The sequence below is a fragment of the Apus apus genome, chromosome 5 (assembly GCF_020740795.1).
Source record: "Apus apus isolate bApuApu2 chromosome 5, bApuApu2.pri.cur, whole genome shotgun sequence".
Lineage (NCBI taxonomy): Eukaryota > Metazoa > Chordata > Aves > Apodiformes > Apodidae > Apus > Apus apus.
In genome coordinates, this window is record NC_067286.1 from 59,719,321 (window position 1) to 59,741,747 (window position 22,427).

General features: G+C 42.9%; 1 protein-coding gene across 2 annotated transcripts in view; it reads right to left on the reverse strand.

Annotated features, from left to right (window-relative positions):
- The window catches only part of HIF1A (hypoxia inducible factor 1 subunit alpha), a 34,394-nt gene extending 13,149 nt beyond the window's left edge, over positions 1-21,245 (reverse strand). Inside the window, exons 1-6 of one of the 2 annotated variants that reach the window (XR_007889637.1) lie at positions 21,025-21,245; positions 5,744-5,934; positions 4,649-4,794; positions 4,468-4,552; positions 1,681-1,793; positions 397-599 (exon numbers count right to left, since the gene is read on the reverse strand). Coding sequence is in view for 1 of the 2 variants with exons in the window: in XM_051620972.1 (XP_051476932.1) it covers positions 397-599; positions 1,681-1,793; positions 4,468-4,552; positions 4,649-4,794; positions 5,744-5,934; positions 21,025-21,059 (773 nt within the window). In the remaining variant the exon portion in view is untranslated. The remainder of the gene's footprint in view (positions 1-396; positions 600-1,680; positions 1,794-4,467; positions 4,553-4,648; positions 4,795-5,743; positions 5,935-21,024) is intronic. The other variant, XM_051620972.1, reaches the window with a different exon arrangement.
- Positions 21,246-22,427: the final 1,182 nt, after the last annotated feature.

Consider the following 22,427-nt stretch of genomic DNA (forward strand, 5'->3'; position numbering starts at 1 on the left):
TACACACACACTCTCTTCAGTCACTAAAATGCACCACCATTTAGACAAACCTAAAATCCTTCCTGTTTCTCAGTGCCCAAAAGAATATTCTTATTTCAAGTTAATCACTGCCACTACACTCAAGACCAGTTTGAACACGCAGTTATCTGTAGGCAAAGCATTTTTTCCCCAAGTAATAGCCCTGGATCCTCCTCAGATGTCAAAATCTGTCTTTTGAATAAGACATCCTGATCAGTTAGTAAAAGCTAAAGTATCCTACTGATGATTCCACTGCACAGATGAATCAAGTTGGTGAGCAAAACTACTTAAATGTACAATACCAATATTAGCCAATATGTACCAACCCTGCAAATCCCTTCAAATGAATTATTTTCTCAAGTACAAAATATATCTTACCTTTCATCACAATAGGAAAACTTCATATCAAGACTGTGACGACTGAGGAAGGTTTTACTGTCCAAGGGGACCTCAATGTTTGATGGATGAGGAATAGGTTCACAGATCAACACCAGACATGTCATGGGAGGCTTTTTATAGCCACAGTGGGTTTGATTACCGCATGTGTCGTACACACGGATGTGTCCAGTGCAGTGCAGTACCTACGGGAAAGTTTATTTTAAAAAACAGACAAGGTCTTGTCTGTCAGACAACACAATCATACTGCCCTTAGCACGCCCAGAGCAAAGTCCTTCCCCTCCCCACCCCTCAATGTGATAGCAACAACAGAAAGGCAGCAGTGCTCCCAGGCAGGTGGCTGAAGGAGAGCAGGAGTTCCCCTCCTGCTACATGGACTGTGACATACACAGGCTGCCAAGTCTTCCCTCTCATGCCCTGGCTGAAGCAACACTAGATATTTCTGCATTTCTGTGAACTGTTCTCTGGAAGTTGCGTCAATGACGACACTGATAAGCATTTGCCTCAGGGAAAGGCATCTTATTATTTAAATTGGAAAGTTATGGTAATAGTAGCAACCTCCATTTTAGATCTTCTGCAGAAGTGATGACTGAGATCAAATGTATTTTTCAAGAGACAAGAGTTTTGTACTTTGTGGTGTGGTTTTTTTTAACCATTTTCAAGTAGAAATTATTTACAGACAGCAGCAAAGAACAAAGTTCTTTGATCCAGAATAACTACATTTAGGTTATAAAAGCGAATTGTGAGCCATAATACCACTTGATACAGGAAAAGGTTACTTTTTGTCCAGAGGAGAAAATGCATTCACTGCAGAAAGTTATCAGGCTGGGTTCTTTTTGTTCCAACTGTTACAAAAGGGATAGCCAACAGCTTCAGAAAGAATGGTATTATAGTCCTTCAGAGAGACCTCAACTGTCACATTTACACACAAATCAAAAGAAACTGAGATTCAGCCTAAGTAAAGGATTTTTTTCTCAGAGGTTTTATGCAACCTTAATTTAGTAATTATTATTTCTAGTAAGTAAATGACCTCTAATTTAAAATGAAGAATTAATTAAGAGACTTCTGAAAAACTAATTTTAAAACATTGTTTCAGTTCCCCCTGTGATGCATTAACATTCAGCATATTGAAGCACAGTCATTAAATTAGTTAAGTACTTAGTGAAACTCAAGCTTGTGACATGAAGTTAAACTGTGGAAATACAGTGTTATGACATCTGAAGAGGAAGCTGCCAAACTATGTAAATATTCCTTTACATTAGTTACCTTCCACGTAGCAGACTTTATATTCACTGTCCTTCCCCTGCTAGTCAGTGTGCACTTCATTCTGAGAAAAAAGCTGCGCTCCGTGTTTTGCTCTTTGCCCTTTTTCACAGGACCTAGCAAAAGCAAATAGTAAAGCAGTTCTTCAGCTCTTGGGTCATCTTCCAAAGGCATAAAAAAACTCCATGTTATAGAACTCTTAGACTAGGGGCAGACCCAAAAATTACGCACACAAGACTGAGAAACCTGACAGCACATTCAATAGCAACACTTCAGGATGAGTTTTACTATAAGGTAGGCAAAAAACTGAAGTCTCAATGTTTTAAGATCAGTATCGTATTAGTAGCCAACTCCACAATCCCAGATTTTAGAAAAACAGGGTGCAGAGAGACTGCTTGAAGATTTACTATATTTTTGAACTGTGACAGAGGGCAAGACAAGCACGTGCAGAATGGGAAGTCCAGTTGAGTTGGTTTGCACTGAAATGCATCAGTAACTCAGTGCAGAGAGGTTCAAATCAAGTGTGTTTTGGGCCTATAGCTCTGCACTATGGTTTTTCACTTCAGAATTAACAATTCCACTATTTACACACATTCAAATATTTCCAGTGATTTACACTCTTAGACAGGGTCCAAGTTTTTAAACAAATGATTAGCATTCTTGAAGTGGGGGGGAGTCAAGAAATCCTAATCCAAGTAATTCTTAGCAGCACTAACTTTTTAGCCTTCCTTGCTAACAACAGGCTTTAAGTAGCTCTCTTTGTGTGAAAGAAGGAACTCAAGTACCTAGGATAAGAAGCAGTGGAAGAGCAAGTTTGCCAAGGTGTGCTAAGGAATAAGGAGTAATGGTGGCAGAGTGGAAGTTTAGAAGATCTGAGCTTACTTCTGATACAGTTGATAGAATAATTTGCTCTCACCCTCCACAGACAACAGTAGCTATGAAATTCTTCACGGTGGCTTGCACTGCAGCTACCAGTTTGACAAAATTTATTAGAAAAATATTAAAGCCCCTATGCTACATTGTCTGTTGCTTATGGCAGAGACTAATGGGGACAAGTCTACTTCATGCCACATCAAAATATCCTCAATAAAGGAGGGGGAAGAAAAATAAAATCCATCAAGCCAAAACTTACTTAATTCAGTATGTTTTTAAAAGAGTTAAACCAATCTAGAAATTCATACCTGAAGATCACACAATGTTATGTTACCAAGTCCTGATGCTTAAGGCTCTGCTTTAAGAAGCAGCTCTAAGGGATGGAGCAACTTTCTCAATTCTGATTCAGCAATGGATATTATTTTTAAAATCACCAGCTTCGGAAGCTTTAAAAAACAACTTTGCAAAATCCAAATGCAGTTCATTTTCTGCCAATCTCATTTATATTCATTTGCACCTCTACAATCCCAAAGGGGAATATTTAATACTCAATTTAAAACCAAAATGATTCCACTGATGCAAGAGCTGCAATAGAATGCAACCTGGGAATACTAACAAATGCAAAAATGGACTATTATTACTGTAATTTAGACTTTTGTCTGCCAACTTCACTTGTAAAACAGATTTTGTAATAATGCTTTCCAGACATCTTATTCCAGTCTGGTCAATTTGAGACTAGAGTCGGTTTGCATGAAATTCAGTAATATAACATTTTTTAGAATTTAGAATAAACTTTTGCAACAAGCCCAGTCTTTTATACTGCTTTAGTGAAGTTGTTTCCCCATTCCCCCCCGCCCCACAGATGCATTACTGTATTCCAAGAAGGGGTGAAGGGCCAAAGTCTAATCTAGCCTTAGAAACGTACTTCAATATTAAGGGCAGAAAAGCCTAGAAATGCTTATCATGGCTCTTAATGCTCTATCTTATTAGGTCTCTGCCACCAAATTAAACAGAATGACAACATCAAATACTTCTGATTTACAGTGCTACATGAAGGCAGAGGTCAGACAGTAATTTGTCACTATCTAGATTCAGAGTCCATATAACCCTTGTTTGATGAAACAGGAATTAAAGAGGTCAGATTTTAGACTTCTAACAACTGAGTGAAGCAGATTTGTTTGGAGGCATGCAGGCTGCCAAGACTTTATAGTCAGTAACTAACCTTTAGAAGACAGAAAAGCAGTAATTCATGGGCATTTGTTAAATTCAAAAGCATACAGAACATGTGAACATGGTGTTCTACTCCCTCAGATAGAGAAAAGGAGAGTCAGAAATCTGTGAAAAGATACCAATTTCATGCACCAATTAAGGTGCAGAGAAGCATCCATCCCAAAGCCCTTTTTGGGCCTGTCCAAGTACTCCCCCACTAGTTTTTGGTGTCCTAAATATAGTACCTTTTTTATGTCTTAAGTATACCCCCACAGATTTCTGGAAGAGAGCATTTGCTTTGAATTTGTCCTGTAAAGGCAAGCCCAGACCAAGACACATGCACCAATTTTTATCTCCATATCCTTCTACAGCAGTTTCTTAAGATCATTCTCCTTCAATCTACCTTCAATTTTATTCCTGTAGGCACACTAATTCTTTCAACTCTCAGTAACTCAGTTTTAGTCATTAATTTTGTTTTTAGAATAAAGGGTAATAAGGAAGTCTCATCTCTCCTACAATTAGGAGATTACCAAAACATTCTGGTTATTTCTGTTGTCAGTATCTCTGAACAGGGTTTGAGATTTAAGCAGCAAAATGTACTAGTTGGTTCTCTCAACACCCTTTTCTGGCAGATATCCAGCTGTATTGATGCAAACAGGAACTATACCTAAGTAAATTAAATAGATTTTTTTTTTTCTTTCTTCTTACCATTCCTGTGTGTAAGCATTTCTCTCAGCTCTTCATGGTCACATGGATGAGCAAAATCAAATATACTGTGCCCCGTCAACTCAAACTGCAAAAAAATAAAAGGTATAGGGCTGTCTAACATCACATATATAAAAATGTAACAGCTTTTACAGACTTGAAACAGTCTAAGGAAATGTTGCACCTGAGTGAGTCCCATACACTTGTTCACGTTTTCAGACATGTAAATCATGTCCCCATCTTCAGACAGAACCATGACAAATCCATCAAGAGCTTTCAAGTAGAAACAGTTCAGTTCCTTCTCCATTTTGGCTTCTGTTTCCAGCTCACCTACAAGCAGACACACATTTTGAAGTAAGTATCAACCATTCTTCACTTACCATCAGGAATGACTTCTGACACCATTCTGCACAGAGTCAACCTTGCAGGACTGTTCAAAACCATCATAACTCACTTAGATAAGTGACCAATTATTCAAGCTCTAGTAATGGTATCACAAATCACAGAAAATCAGAGTGAGGTTAAACCTCTGTGCTTTTATGCATAAACCAAAAAACCTTCCACCTTAAGGAAAAAGTCTACATGGCAAAAATATTACCATTTCTCTCAAATAGGCATTACAAACTTTTCTCAGGGGCTTCCTAGGAGACATTTCAGAGTACAGCTACCAAAGTTACTCCTCTATACAATATAGGTAGGTGTGCATGAGTACAAAGAACCATGACAGAATCCTTAGCATGCTATCCAGATACTGCATCATAAGCTAACTCAAGATACTCCTGAAGTTGCACGGGTAGGTGTAACTGCAGAGACAGACTTAGCCTCAGCTAATTTCACCTTCAGTGAAGTATAAATTACAAAAAAAATACTGCAATTTATATTTAAGAGAAAGACCTACAGTTAGCTAAATCAGACTTGCACCCACCACCTGCAGTTTCATTAAGCACGGTTGGAACAAACAAATGCTTCTCTAGGGGAGAAGGAGGGTTAAGTGAAATAAATTAACTTTGGGAGAAGGGTCAAATGAGACTGAAAACGGCACTACGGTTGTGATGAGCCAACTAGGATCATCAGAATAGAAAGGGAATAACAAAGCCCATTGAACAGTGCCTGTATTTTCCTGTGCCATCACCACTAGCCTATTTCTAGTGTAAGGTCTTCCACCTCTCCATAGAAAGGATGCAGCTGTTAAGACATTTAACTGCAGACAGGTTTCAGGAACAGCTTCTTCCTCAATATACCTCCAGCCCCTTTTCCAGATTCTGCCCTGTCCACTCACCAGCATCTAGCAGCTTTCTCATGCGCAAGTAGCTGATGGTCAGTCTCATAATGGAAGCCTTGTCCAGATGTGCACTCACAGTGTGGGGCAGGGGCAGCTGATGAGCCAGCTCGTAGAACACTTCGGATTCCTTGCTCCTCCGGCACCGGGCTGCATCTCGTGACTTCTCTTTTCTGCGCTCCGAGCTAATCCTATAGAAACAAAGTCTGAGGTTAATAGAGGAAGCACAGATTTCTGTTTAAGTTAAATCTGAAACTAAGCTGCTAATTAACCAATTATTGAAATGGAGTAATTTAAAACTTCAGTTTAAAAGTGTAACTGTAAATCTGTGTATACAGTTCTGCAGCAGGTTGGGCTCTACCAGAAGTAAATTCAAATCCAGAGTCTTCCAAAAAGATCAGCTCTTCAAACAGACATCTATGTACTCAGAACCATTCCCAAAGTACTTATCTTGCATCTTGACTGCTGTCTCTCTAGCCTCCAAATCCTATTTCCTTCCTCTCTCCTAACTCCTTGAGTTTATTCAAAGTACTACAGCAGAAGTTATTTCCCACTAGATGCTCCAGTACTGTTGTGTACACTCTCCCAAGTTGTTCCCTTTTTACCAGCCTTATGAAGTCCACCTAATAGGTCAGATAAGCAAGGGTATTGACTTAGCATAAGGTGTCCAGCTTTTCAAGTGATCCAGAACATCCCTTTCCCAGCTCTTTCTCCAATATAGCCTCTTCCATAGTCTCCTCTATACTGGAACACTCCAGTGGTTAAGAAGTTGCCTCATTCTCCTTCCATTGCCTCTGCTAGACTCGCCTCTCCCAGGATGCATGAAGTGAAGGACAGATCACACAGAGCAAGCACCAAAACAGCTGGGACACTCTGTCAGTCACTAATGTGGATAATTCTCCTTTTGCCCAGAATCACACAGAATCATACATCGTCAGGGTTGGAAAAGACCTCTAAGATCACCAAGTCCAACTGTCCAGAACCCAGACTGGTTCATGTTTGTCTCACACATCTGTCACAGGACTTTTTAACTAAGCATTTTGAGACCAGAGCTCCAGGTTTTTCTTACATTTGAACAAGAACTCAATGCTGCTGTGGCCCCCGAGGAAATTATGCCACTGCATTTAAATATGCTTTCATTTTTAAATGGAAGATACAAAAGCATACAGTATTATTGTCCATTTTTCTTTCTCTACATTTATGTCTTCTGAAGGCACCACATCTTTACTTTGCAGACACCTGAGATACAAAAGGCAGCTGCAGTCATCTGCAGGATCTGCTTTTTTCCATTGACTTTCATTAAAACCGTAAGAGAAACATATGTCTAGGAACACTGCTTTTGTAAGTCAAAGTGGTATGCCTTTTAATGTTATCATTAAGAGATTGTCAGTAGTTGAAAAAGACAGAAAATAGACCACAGCACTATTTTCTACCAGCAGTTTAGAAATTCCTTTTCTCAAATTTCACTACACTTCCAAGTCACATGCTGCCACTGCCAAATTCACGTTGCTACATCTGTGGATCTGTGCAAAAGCCCTTTTTAATTAGCACACATCTTGTGAGAGGTAGTACAAATGTCAGAGGAAAGCAATTCATGAGCTGATGTTGCCTGGGAAATAACAAACCAGATTCAAAGTCAGTCAAATCCATACCCAAAAGAACACATTTTCAGTCCTTTACCTGATGCATTACCCACAAAAGGCAAAAACCTGCTTAGTCTGTGCAGAAACATGAGAGCAACAATATTACAAAGACTGATCTGGAAGCATGAATGCCTTGAAACATGAAAGAAGTTTAATAAGCTCTGATAAAGACAAATTAAGCCATCAGAATCTCTTGTACAATTACCTTCATTTTTTCCAGCTTCATAAAACTGTATGGCATCTCCATCCATCCCTAACCCCACCATCCTGTCCTCCTACCCCCTGCTGCTGCTGGTAGAAGGAAGTGCTAAAAGCTTGATTTTTCAGAATCATATTTTATACGAGCTAAGTATAGGATCAAGTTTTCTCCTTTGGTAGCAAAAATCCGGCTACTAGACCATAGAATCAGAATTTCTATGTAATAACAAACTTTAATATAGCAACGTACTAGTAATGAGGGGTTTTGGAAAACTAACTTAGCGGTTAGTAGTAAAAAAAATAATAAAAAAATCCAGACTTACAATAGTTCTGGTTTCTGTGAATATAAGCTTGTGTTCCTCAGAAGGGTAGCCTAAAATATCTGATAGTATTTCCCATCTCACAGATTTCTTCACATTCAGTTTTCCTGTGACAATAGACCTTCCTGCTCTAGTCATAGATATATTGGTCTGAGGCTCCTGACATACAGGTATATATATCTGGAAACTGCCATTACAAGAAGCCTGACCTTTAACAAAACTGAAAAAATAGTTTAGCTATGTAACCTGACTGATTAAACATTTCTTACTGAAGACTAGTCTCAAGTACCTTTTCTTTTGGTGGAAAACCAAGGGCAGAGGTGAAATACCATCTGGATTCTCTTTGTCCTCTTTTTTTGGACCACAGATTTCACTAACAAAGATTAAAAGTACTTCTGCTGCCTTAAATTCAACCTTGTAAGTCAGATTTTTCTTTGTTAGTTACTCATTCAAATCCCTGACCTGTAGAAAGTTCCTCCTTATATATAAAATGAAGGACAAACTGCTGGAAGTAATTGGCTTCCATCTGCCTAGATGCCTGTAGTTTTATCATGCCTTCCTTTCCAACTGCAGACACTTTTAAGTTAAAACCCCCATGCTTTGCCAATAATTATAGAATCATAGAATCATTAAGGTTGGAAAAGACCTTCAAGATCACCAAGTACAACCATCCATCCTGCACTAAACCATCTCCTGAAGCACCATATCTACCTGCTGGTCACACTATTTCTGATACAAGCCAGGATGCCATTGGCCTTCTTGGCCACCTGGGCACACTGCTGGCTCATGTTCAGCCAGTTGTCTGTGCACTTCAAGTCTACAAGTTTGTCAGGCTTGTATGAATCACCAGGGGCATGCAGAGAAGGACAAGGCAAGAGATGAAAATAGATGCAAACCTCACAAGTTGTGTCTTCAGCTCTTTCCCTTGTATTTTCTTTCTGAAAGCCTGATGTTCTTGAAAATATTTCCACCAGTTTCTAGATTTTTGCCTGGTATTCTCTTTACCAGCAGACTTCAACATGAACAGTCAAAACTTCTCACAACCATTGAATTATTAATTACCAGCTGAAACGCTGCTCAAATCCAGCTTCATGGGGCTTCTGTTAAAAATTAATCCCCAAGTAAGAGAATCAAGTGCTGCCTGAGTGCTGCCTGACTTGGCAAGGGCCAAAACTTAAGTGCAATGTTGGTACCAACCAGTGATCTCTGAGCAGCAGTCTCCTTTCCCTCTTGCTATGCATTTCCTTTCTGGAAAGGCTACTACTATAGATAGTGCTTAAACTGTACAGCACAAGTTTGCTATTTTTAGCTGCTCTTTAAAAGTAAGCTGTAACCAATCTGAGTAAAACACAGCAATTTAAGTAGGAATATTAACTACCAGCTTCAAAGAGCTTTAATAGATCAAATTAATAGGGAAAAGGTCATCATTCCCAAATGAGGTTTAATTACCTAGTGAAGTCAGAGTTGCCTCAACGTGACATGCCACCAAATCATAGAAAAAAGGCAAAAATGAAACTCTTCACTGTCACAACTTTCTTAATTTCAGTTGCACAAAGTAAATGAAAAAAACAACCAATCACTGCATGTACCTGCCCGTAAGTGTCTGTGCAGTCAATTAGGGGATGTTGAATTCCTGTAAAGAAAATCTATTTCTAAAGTGAGCTTGGTCTCAGGGGGAGCTTAAGGATCAGGACTTGAAACAGTGAGGTGAGAACTGCCACTAAATCAGCTTAAATAAATAACAGAATTTAAGAGAGATTTTCAGAAGTGCCCACGTTTAAAACTCATGGTTTTCACAACAAAAACACCATACTGTAGAGACAACAGGAACCCGAGCTCCATTTCAATTAAACCCCAAACTTATGAGCTGTATTGCAACCTTCTGCTACCAGTCCCACTTGAAAGAAAAACACAGAAAGATTCAGAAGAAAATCTCAGCTGAGGAGTGGATTATATATGCAATGAAAATATCAGAAATACCAGTGCTAGACAGGAAATTGCATGCATTTTCAGGTCTGATGTTTCCTGCACAATTTTCAGTGCCAGACATTCATTTCCATTTTGTATTTCTGCCATCAGAATACAGAAGCAGAAAGCAATCCAAAGCAGGTTATGCACCACAGCTCACAGAAAGCAGCGTTTCACTGACAGTTTTAAACCCAATACTAGGCACTTTTTATATGTAAGAGATGTCTACATGCAATAGCTGAAGAAGTATTTCAGTGCCAAAAGATATTCAAGTCCGTGACCCAGAGCAAAGCAGTATTTCACAACTGCAGCTGAATGAAGAGCTCACCTGAATGGTATTACCCAGGCTATCACTCACTGTCTCAAATCAAAAAGGCTTTAAAATACAGCAAGGTGAATATAAGCCAAGCTTTACAGAAGGTTTTTGCAGCAAGAATCAGCCCAGCAGCCTTCAGAAAAAAGCACACCAGCAGCAGTCCCATGTGCACAGCCTCTCTACCCTAATGTGCCATTCTTGTCATTATGGACCCATGAACCATTTGGGCCAAGAGAGTGTCTCAAACAACATTGTCCCTCATATCACCTCAAGAACTCCTCTGCCCACCACTGCCTATTTCTACAAGTGATTTCCCAAGCTTCTAAATACAACCCACAGTTTTCATCTCAAGTGTACAACTAGTCAACGGCCACACTGAAATCTGACTTGTTCCTCCTCATTTACCATCAGTGACTAAGACCAGGAAAAACCCTGGAAAATGCCATCACTAACTGATAAATTTCCATTAAAAATCACTAACTAGATTAAAAGTGGTTAGCAGACAGATCTTAAAATGTGCAGCATGTCAGCTTTGTCTTCTTCTAGTTTCTTATCATCAGCCAGTGACAAGGAAAATTTTACATTGCATACACAGTATTACATTAACACAATCAGGGTGAAGGTTTCTTTTTTTCCCCTGTATGTGGCTGTACTGTTGTTATCTATTTTCTAGCCTCTCTCTCATTCTAACTTACTGGCTCTCTAATAATTTTTATTTTTCTCTCTAGCTGTTTCCAGTTCCCAGGCAGAACAACTATTGTGCATGTATTAATTAATCCAGGGTCACCTTTCTGGTTTTGATCACATTCTAAAAAAACCTGTAAGCACCTTCAGATAGTGATTCCTATTTTTCTTTTCAAAATTGTTTCCTACAATCAAGTGGCTTTGTATTTATCACGGTATCTGTTCTTAAACAGTTTCACAGAAATACATCATGTGGAAGCAATATAATCCAAATGAATTATGTGCCTCAAATCCAGTACATCTCATTACTGAAGTTTAACTAGTTTTCACTTCTGACATGAATTCCCATCACTTTCCAGTACAGGATTTAATACACAGTACTTCCATGTTAGACTGTAAAACTAATACTGAAAATACCTGGCTTAGAAATGGAGTCACAAAGCCCATATCCCCTACAACACAGCTTTATTTTTTCTTCACTATGAAAAAAAAAAGACAAGATGCAACTATTACAATGAAATAATACATTAACATATGTTATCGTGATGGTATTGGAACTTAGAAAGTAGAACTGTAAGTGGCCTCATATTTTGCTTTTAAGGTTGAAATCATTCCTGGGTTTGGTACAAAACCTGCTCATCTTTTCCTGCCTAGCCTAAACCAGCTGCTTCTGCCAGCACAGCTGTATGTACAGAGATGCAATTCCTTCCTAAGGTTTGCAGCCATCGCCCAGCAGAACAGCCCAATATGGGTATAATTCCATCAGTATAACTGGCTGTGTCCATGGTGGCCATGAAGAGCTCAACCCTGGGCATGTCCAAGCCAACCACTCTCACCTGCAGCACAACTGAACACCTCAGCCAACAAAATACCACCTAGATACAAGCTCACTTAAAAGATACAGACGACAAAGAACATATTACAACAGAGCTCTAGTCCTTTGACTGTGCTGAATATGCAGCCATTTGATTGTCTCCACTGTTTGTGAGGTCTCCATTTTATCCACAGTTGCTAGCCGCAATATATACTAAATTATTCTTCCATGGAAAGAAGTCCTAGGCAAGCCCAGTGCTTACCACAGAGAAACTAAAATAGTCTAACTCAACTTCCCTGAAGACAACTTCATATGAAACACTGGTTTGTTATGTAAGAGAACACCAGTCCGATCCAGTTATTTAAATATATGGTGAGTTAATGATGCAAGTATTCTTAAAAAAAAACACCAACCCACAAAACAAAACAAAACCCCACACCCAGAAAACAAAAGCCCCTCATCTTCCACCTGGCATGGACAGAGAATATGCCAATTAGCCTCCTTACCCCCTTAAAAATACTTTTTAATTTCAGTTGATCAACTTCAGCCAGGGAGACAGAGCTGTAGAGTCAACACTACCTATTCCTGAGATGGACTCGCCCCAAATGTCACCCAGGGTGGCAGGCAGCTCGGAAAGCCCCATTGCCCCCAGCCTCCCAGCCCAGCAGCAGCATCCCCGTCTGGCCTGGCAGCAGCCCGGGCTGCTCATGGCTCAGCAGGCAAATGGCCCAACAGGCTGTGAGCTAAGGGTCGGGGCAACCGGGTCCTCTACAGTCAGTCTTGCAAGGGAGCCCCAATCTTTGTTGTTTAAACACAGGAAAGTCAGGCAATGGGGTGGGAGGACACGGGCCAGAGGACCAGCTTCATCTTGTGTGCCAGCTTCCAAGGCCGCTCGTTTCTGGTGCCCAAACACTTCTACCAACCAATGGCAGGGGAGTAGGCATTTCAGACTGTGCTCTCAAACATGTATTGCAAAGTCTGAATCTTCAGTTCAACAGGCAGGCTTTCTGGGAACTGCAATATAACTGGAAATTCTCCATAAATTTTACTCTTTCCAAAGTGGTTAGGAGGGGTGAGCCTTGCTTCTATAGCTGCATTACAGAATTAGAGCAGCCTCTCAGCTACCAATACATTATAAACTCTGGGTTACAGTTTTGCCTCTTCTTGTTTTGACATGGTTTTAAGTATTATTGCTTTTGTCAATTTGATTTACCAGTTCTCTTTATTTTAGTGTCTGTGTAGAGAGTTCTTGCAAGGAAAATACCAAGCAAAAAAAATCAAATGTGTAATCACAAGCATGTGATGTTCTAGAAGAAAGTCTTGCTCATTATGAATTAATGAACATTACAGCCCAGTAATCCAAGTTGGGAAAAAAAATGAGAAGTTCCTTACATACAGTACAAAAGATTCAGAAGAGATTTAATTGCAGAAACTAGTATAATATCCAAGCAGAGACACCACCTCTGTGAATAAACTATTAAAATTCATTCCTTTGTATATTAGCTTTGAACATAGCAATTTAAACCATTTTCTTTACATGAGGGTAGTTGCAGACATTTACCACAACTTGACCACCAACAAAATAAACCTAACTGAAAAAAAAACCCTAATGAATTAAGAGAGCAAGCAAGCATTTCAAACTGAATTAGCTACAGCAGCAGAAATGCTTTGAGTGAACACTGACACCCATTGCTGTTTGCAAAATGAGGCAGAGAGAAGAGACTCCACTGAACTACGTGTTAGGTTACAAAATCAACTCTTGCTATCAAGACCATGAAGTCTATATGAACAGCCCTTTTACAGACAAATGAATTATGGCATGTAAGAGCTGGCAACCAAGCCCAAAACTCCTGAAGCCAGCACAGTGCCAAGATTATCCATCACCTGGATTTGGCCTTAAATTGACCTGAAACCCCAACTACCTCCCTGCTTAGAAAGTGTGAGTAAGAAGGTATAAACTCCCAAAATTAGTATTTCTAATTCAGAATATGGTGAAGTGATTCTGCTGTGTCTTACTAAACAATGTAACCTACCTCTGCATAGTAATTTACTGTTTTAAAATAACCACATGGCACACAGTGGTTGGTTGTTAAGAACTTTTTTTTTCCAACTAGGTTATTTGGCTTTTTTGTGGAATACATGATTATTATTTTAATTAGCTATGCTCTGCCCTTTAGGATGAAAGATACATAGTAGTTAAATTATGTTGTTTATTACAGAAAAACCACAATTATTCTGGAGAGATATCTGGACATGGGCTTGCCAGAACTAGCCACTAAGTGCTCCCCTCCCTGCAGCCCTACTGCTTTTGCTTCTAATAAACTCACAAAAAATATGCAAAACATATCCCCAAGATACCCGACAAGCTCTCAGTTAACAATGAAGATTCAGCAGCTCGTAGCTAAAACAGATGGAGACTCGTGATGAAGTAACTAATATTAGTCTAAATCGTGGCTTTAAAATACATAATTTATTTTATGTCATTGCATTCAAGTTTTCCAGACTAGGGGCTGGACATTTTCCTTTACTGCTTCCATCCAAGTTCTTGTCCCTTCACCTCACAATCCTCAACAGCTTTCAGTTTACGGGGTATTTAATGATCAAAGATTTTAAGAACTAAAAAAAAAAAAAGCCAAAACAGAAGAGATACAAAATTTTATTTTTCTGTATGAATAAAGAATAAACAAATCCACTAAGCAGTCTAGATAATGCTAACAACAGGAGGCAGGACAAAAAGCCTGCTGCAACGGTCAGTTCAACATCCAGTAGATTCAATAGTGCAAGGAAAAAGTCCTTTCTGAAAGACTGAGCACTGAAGACTCCCATCAACAGCTAAATTACAAAGAGCTTCTCCTTTCTTTAGCTTAGTTACTACATGCTGCTGCTTTTCTATTTGATGCGTATTACTTCAAGTCTTCTGTTCCTTGGAGCATACTCCCATCTCTTCCAATGGGTGAGAGCAAGGGACAACGGCATAATCTTCTAGTAACTTCCTAGGGTAACAGTCCATTTGCTGTGCTCGATTGTGAGCTGCATAAAATAACCCCACAAAAACAGGTGTCCTGCTCTCAAATGTTTTGCTTCTTGAAATGCACGGATTTTCATAAATTAACACCAATTTGGTTTGGGATTAGGATTGACAGTGAAACGACTCTTTCTGGTAAACAAAATGGGTCATCATTTTCAGGTAACACTTCCAGGATTATTACAAATCGAGTTGAAAAGGTTTATTTAATAAAGTTACTTGGTAAAACCTTCCAATCCTGTAATATAATAGCACAGTTCAGTGCTGCTGATTCACTTTCCTCAATTCTTCACTTGAACTTCAGGCCCCTATTTTGGTGTAGATCTGTTGTAACATTTTCCTTCAAAATGCTTAGCAAGCATTCATTCACACCAAATTAAACAGAAGCTGCACAGTGTCCCTCCTAACACATACAGAGTTGATTATGTATTTGATAACTTTAAGGAACTACTAATAGATCTTCTTCAAGCACCAGTTCTTCTGTGCCACCAGAGTAATTTCAAATATATTGGTACTAAAACATCTCAATGTTTTAAAAGGTGGCAATTTTGTCCAAGTCCCAGTATTATCAGGCTTCAACAGAAAGAAATTACAGATGATGCATATGATGAAACTCCTCTTTATCAATGCACTTACTCTGAGATCTTGGACCAAACCCCTAGGCTGGTATGAACAGGCATAGCTTCAATGAACCTGTGCTAATTTACATCAACTGAGGCTATGGCTCCACATCAAAGAATCCTAAAGTGTTCATCACCTACATAAACTGTATTTATAAAGATACATATGTGCTGGCATGTAGTCACATGATTTCATGTTTCTAATAATTTGAGAACTTAATTTTCAGAGAGAGACTTCTGTTCTAAACTAAAGAGCAGAGATCTCAGTAGAGGAAAACATTAATAGTCTTCATATCCACTAGTAATTTGGATACCTGTATCTCTCCTGAATTTTCAGTCATTACTGAGTGAAAAGGTTCTCCTTCTCTCCTGGACCATTTCTGTAGCTCCCAAAGTCATAAAACCCCCAAACATCTTCCATTTCAGAGCAGTACTCAGTGGAAAACTCAGATTCTCCTGCCTACTATTCCCCATGCTCTAACACAAAGGAGGTTTCTCAGGAGAGGCTCAAAATGCTCAAACTTTCTCAAATTCAAAAGAGAAAGGGGCTGTTATAACATGAAAAGATGATTAAGGTCTAAGTTCTTTCCATGCATTACCTAGGTGGTTTTTCTGAGGCATGTAAATACCTGCCTATATAACTGTGTATGTGAAGATAAAAGGAGCATTTGAGCTGATGACTTCTGATCTGGAACATTCCTTCCTTTTGGACATCAGTTTGCTAGAAACGGGTTATTGCACCTTCGTACTAACCTTCTTGAAAAATTTGTTTTTGTTTTGAAGCCGTTTGGGTTTGGTTTTTTTTTCAAAGAACACAATGTAATCAGATGAGTATTTGCATCTCCTTGAAAGAGCACTATCATCAGGAAAATCTAGAAGCTCTCCTACACCACTTCTGAACCATGTGGTACTTCCCCCATGGTTTTACTTAACAATGCATACTCTGCAATCATTTAAGAATCATTTTGTTGGCATATCACAACAACAAGCTCTTCAAGAATAAACTGAGATAATGCTGCCAGACTCTTCTGCAGTATGAAAAAGAATACTCAAAAATCAGCAGTTTGTCATTCAATGTCTCCTTTAATACCAAAAATCCAGCTTTCTAACAAACTGGTGCAATATTATTATTGAACAACACGAACACACTGAAGAAAGTAAATCCATTGAGTTACAAAGCCTCAGCAAGAGTCTTCAAGATTTTCAGGCCAGAAGCACACCAGTGAGCATGTGCACTCTTAGGAATCCAGAACAGTTTGGGCTTACAGCACTGCTGACATTTGCTAGTGTTATTAATATTTATTGACCTTTTTTTCCCCACATCATCAGAGTCTTGGAAACAGCCTTATGAACTCCACACATTATAGTCCAATGATAGGGAGGAACAAAGGTCTATGGTTGCTTTCACAATGTGCAGAGGAGGAAACAAGCACCTCTAAGCAAATGCACGCTGCTATGTTGCTGACTGAAGTCTTCCACGATAGCAGGATGGTCTTCTCTGGCCTCTCTTCTGGTGGCAGCTGAAACATAGCATGCAACTGTGCTTCTCAAGGCTTACAAAAGACATACTTGAGCACGATCTTAGCCTATCCTAAATAAGCCCATAATGGTGATCTAAGAAGAAGAAAAAAACAACCAGAAAATGGGGGTGGCAATTAAAAGAGAGAGTTAAGATGGATTATCCACTTCACACCTCCACCCTTAAACCAAAAGTTGACTTAACTGCCAGATTTAAGTTGCTGATAACAGAATGCAGCAACATTAGCTCTCTCCCTCACAAAAACATTCCAGGATATGCCTCCAGAGACACTAGAAAGGCATTTATTCAGAAGGCAGAGTGGCTAAAAAAAGCTTGAAAGTACTTGAAATAAGAACCCCTTACCATCCCATCACCTTGTTACAGACCACCTGACAACCTGGACCATCTGATCACATCTGCACTAGGCAGACCTCTCTGCTAAGTGTGGACTGGAGTTTGGTATTTCAGGCATGCCAACCAAGAGACCCTGACTGCAGACTGAAGACAGTTTTAAAAGGGCAAAGCAAGCATGACTGTAAACAAAAACCAGAAAACCCTCCTGCTGCTTCCATCAACACACTGCCAAATACTCAGAACTTCACTGATAAAAGGAAGCTAAAGCACCACCAGTGCAAAATTATGCAAAATAAATGCAATAGGCAAATCCTCCTATCCCTCCCCGATTTTCAGTGCCTTGAAAACAAGGAGGCAGAGAAGCAGCACTATCCTGGTGCCTTCATCTTTAAAGGACATTGGAAAGTAACTTCTGATCACTTGTCTTGAAGGAATTCAAAACTGTTTCATGTTTGAGGAAACGGCAGAGAACAAACACTGACAGTACCACTGGGTAAGCTCTATTGCAAGGCAAACAATCCAGAAAAATCCAGAAAGCAGTAAAAACACGGTTCTGTAAGTCAGAAACCTCTCTGCCCTCCCTGTACCTGCAGGGAGAATCTACAGATTTATAAAAGGTTTCTCCTCTTCTTACAACACGAGGCACAGAGTATACACAAAAGGTTTTTGTATTCACTTTGACTCTAGTAATGGTGGCTCAGTTTCACGTTGAAAGAAATTAACAGACCAAAAGCAATGTCAGGTACAATCCTGCACACCTCACAGGTTTAAGACAAGCCAGCAGTAACCACTGCCCCTCAGAGCCAGCAACACAGGACCTGGGGTTCTCAAACAGATTGTGGAGCTGGACTTGAGTGGCAGAGATCCAGCAGCCAAAAGCTGGTCTTTCAAATCATCCCCGTAGACACTAGATAAGAAGTTTCAAGTTCCAACTGTGATAAAAAGCTGAAGTTCTTTCTGCAAGGCACTCAGGTTAGGATGCTAAATTCCACTCGTTTATACCACCTTAAGACTCAGACTGAACACTCAAGAAATCACTTTTAATCCCTCTGCTTCTCATTTTTATTTAGCACCCATACCATTAAGCTAACATGTACTTTATGCTACAATTAAGGACTTAAAACAACCCAAGATTCATTTCTGTAGTGTATCTACCAGCTCCAAGCCACTAAGTAACCAGTAACCCTGGATGGCTCACTTACTTAAAATGAGGCAAGAACTACTCTGCTAATAGCAAAGTGTCATGCGACAGACCTGGGTAAAAACTTTTAATAGCATCAGCCATCTGCACACTAGAGTTTAAAGAATATTGAGAAAAATCACCATACTTCTCAACAAAAGTCTTACATTTGAATCAAACCAAAGTCAATAAGCAAACAAAGATCCCAACAATGCTGTTCTACCCACTCCATGCACTGACAAACTCACTCCCTGTAGCACATGGGGGAAAACCCAGGAGCATGTGAAGATGATACAGCTACTAAAGAAGAGCTAAACCCCAAATAACTCAATACCTAATCATGTTGCTGATACTTGGTTTCTTGTGGAATCTTGACCCCTGTATGTATATGAGAAGCTCAGGACTACATCAATGAATGGATTCAACAAACCAGTAAATGAATCCATACATCCAGGTACTATGATGACTAAAATTCCCTTATGCAATACTGAGACACACAAACAAATTTTCCTTAATTTCTGCATCTCACAGCATGTAACAAAGCAAACAAGCTTCATTTTAACTATCAAGAGCCAAACACTACCCAAATACAAGGGAGGGACAAGGTATAAAAGGTTCTTAACACCTGCACTATATACACAATCATCTTCAGTTTTATCATCATGGAACAGGGCTGGAAGGTCTTCTCCCCGGAAGGTATTCTGAGCATGGACACCATCAAACCCAAAACCTTGTAAAGCAACCCAGGTTCTTGAGAAACGCTTGAGATTTTCTCTAAGCTCTCTGGTGAGCTCATATCCTTCCTTCTTTTTGCTTGGCCATCTTTGCTCAACTGCACATTCACAGCCCCCAGGGTAAGTGTGCCACAGATACAGCTTAATGTTTCCTATTAAAGTGCACCCTACAACAGAAGTAATCTGAATATTCCTTAGGGTTTTATAAGAAACATTCCCAACTTTGAACTTAGTCTACAGGAAACAGAAAACAACAAAATTCTCTTTCTTAAGCTCTGGCCCTTAGGAAGGAAGGATAAGCTTTGCATACTGATTCTTACATTCTGAAGAAAGCAGATTACATCCACGATAAGGAAATTGCAAAAAAAAAAAAAAAAAAAAAAAGTACCCATGTGGGACAGAATGGTAAGTAAAAAATAACAAATGCTTAAGAGGAAAACAAAACAAAAACCAGCAACAGAGCACAACAAAGTCTCAAACTCCAGATCTAGATCTGCCACTAAATGAGGGCAGCAGAGCAAAGCATTTCTGTTGCAACATTTTCACCCAGGCTTCTCAATAAGCCATTAGCTTTAAGTAGACAAAGCAAAGGTTGCAGAGCAGGTATCACCCCCAAGTACCCCACTGTACGGATTTCATGAGATTTAAAAGCTGTTTCTCCCTCATCTCCACCCCCCTGCACCGCTGTAACAACTCCAAACGACTACCGAGAGGATCCTGCCTCGGAGGTGAAGCGCTGCCCGCTCCCAGCCCAGCACAAAGCTCACCATCCATTTTACAAGCCAGCCAGTCTTCCAACACGACTTACACGCTTCGTGCTGACTACGTTTAACCTACTCAGACGACCCTTTGATACAAGAGCGGAGAAAACCCATCTTAAAAAAAAAAAAGGAAAAAAAAAAAGAGGTATCTGTATCAGTATAAACAAACGGAGTCTCCTGCAGGTTGGCGATAAGGGCAATTAATCCTTCCACAAAGCGCGCCGGAGCACCAAGGCAGAGGATCTGGTCACCCACTCGTAACTCCCGAACTTCCCCGTGTAACAAAGGCTTTTAAGGGCTTTTATTTCCCCCTCCTAATTTGTTCTAACAACCCCCGGTGAATTATTCATCCTCCTCAATTCACACTGTCCACCCGCCACCCCCCACGGTCCCGTCCCGTTCACCCCCCCACCCCCCCGGCGTGGGTTTTGGGGTGGCTTGAGAGTTTCCTGAACAGCTTCACCTTTCCAGATTCCAAAGCAGCCCCCTTTCCTGCAAAATAAACCCTGAACACCGCAGCCCTCGGAGGCCGCCTGGAAGAAAGCCCAGCCGATTCCTTCCCCCCCCCCCCCCCGCTCATTCTCAGCAGCAGCAGCAGCGGGAGCCCCCCCGACGTCGCTCCCCGCAGGGCGCACCCCGGCACCCCAACCAGGCCTTTCCCAACCCCTCCGTGGCTTCCCTCACACCCCTCTTCCCCGCCGCCGGGCCCGCCTGCCCCGCTTTCGGGCACACAAGCCGCCCAGACGCCAGGGCGGAGGGGCCCACGGCCGCCTCCCGGGGGCGGGGGGGGTGGAAAGCGGGCGAGGGCAGAGCGGGCCGGCGGGACAGCTCCCGCGGCGGGAGAGGCGTCCCGGCACACGGAGCTCCCCCTCCCCCGGCGGCGGGGCCCCGGCCCGCTCCCCCCGCCGACAAAATGGCGACGTGGACGGAGGGGAGGAGAAGGAATGAAAGAGCGAAGCGCTCCGCGGGCTGGGGGAGCGCGGGGAGGGGATAAGAGCCGGGGGGGGGGGGGGGAAGGACGCGGAGGGGGCGGCAGTAACAAAGCGGGGGGCCCGGGGGCCGGCAGCACCGGGGGAGGGGACGGGGGGGAAAGGCGGCGAGCGAGGCAGGGCTGCTCGGGAGGCCGCGGCGCCGGCTGGCGGTACCTCTTCTTGTCGGTGACGCCGCCGGGGCTGTCCATGGCGGCGGCGGGGCTCGGTTTCTTCTCCCGCCGGCTCCCTGGATGCGAAGCGGGCGGCTCCAATGGCCGCCGCGGGGCGCGGGGAGATGGCGGCGCAGCCGGGGGAAGGGGCCGGGTCTGGGGCCGCGCGGGCTCAGAGCATCGGGGCAGGCTGCGGGGAGGTGCGGGCGGCGAAGGGCGCAGCGGCGGCGGTGGGCGGTGCGGGGCTGGGCGCGGAGGAGGAGGAGGAGGAGGAGGCAGGGGCGGGCGCGGCCGGCCCGGGCCCCGCGCTGCGCCAGTGAGGAGCGGCGGCGCGGCCCGGCCCCTCGGGCGGCGGGGTCAGCTGAGCGCTCAGCTGGGAGGGGGCCGGCGCCTCACGTGCGGGGCTGTGTGCGGGGCGGGACCGCAGCGCCGGCACGGCACGGCCCGGGACCGGCACCGGGGCTCGGGGAGCGCCCGGCAGGCAGGCAGGCAGGCGGGCGGGCGGGCGGGCAGCGGGAGGCTCAGCCCAAGCCGCGGCCCACCTGGTTTTCACGCCAAGCAGCGCCGGAGCGGGTGGTTTAATATCGCCAAAAAAAAAAAACAAACCCCACCAAAACAGACCGCCCCCCCCGAGGCTGCACATTTATGGGCATCTCGCGTGTTTTTTTTAATTATTATTATTTCTATTTCTTTATTTATTTCCCGGTGCTTGACTCCTTTCCCTTTTTCCCCCCAAGGTCCCGCAGACCCAGCGCCAGGACATTTTCCAGTTAAAAGAGTTCAGAACCAACTACGTGAATGAAAGGGGGATGGCCGCCCCGCATCGCCGGGCGGGCCAGCGGGATAGCGCACAGATAATTAAGCACATTTCATGCGAGTTTCACGAACCCGACACCCGGCAGGCAGGGCCGGGAGGTTGGACGGGTCGGCCTGACGGCCCCGCTGCCTGCCCTCCCCTCCTTCCCTCCCTCCCTCCAGGCCGGTGGGACGCGGGCTCCGCGTCCGCAGCACCGCAGGCCCCGCACGGAGGGTCCCGTCCCGCTCCCCTGCCGAGCCCCCGGGCCGGCACCGGGACCAGCGCGGTTCGGCTCCCGCCTTGCCCCGCGCTGCCCCCGCAGCACCCGGGGCCGCCGGGGGGCGCCAGAGAGCAGCGGCGCGGCGGGGGCGCGGCGGGCCCCGCTGCCCTCAGGGCGCTGGCGGGGCTGGCGGGGCTGGGTCTCGCCCCCCTCGGCTCTTGTGGCGGCTCCGCTGAGGGCTCCGGGGTCTTCTACAAACCTTGGCCGGCCCTGGAGGCTCCTCACGAGTAGAGGGGCCGGGGGCCGTGCAGGCCCAGGCCGCACCCAGAGGCCTGGCGTTGGCACGGCCCGGCAGGCAGGCGCTCAGCCGTCGCCTCTCAGGTCAGGAGGC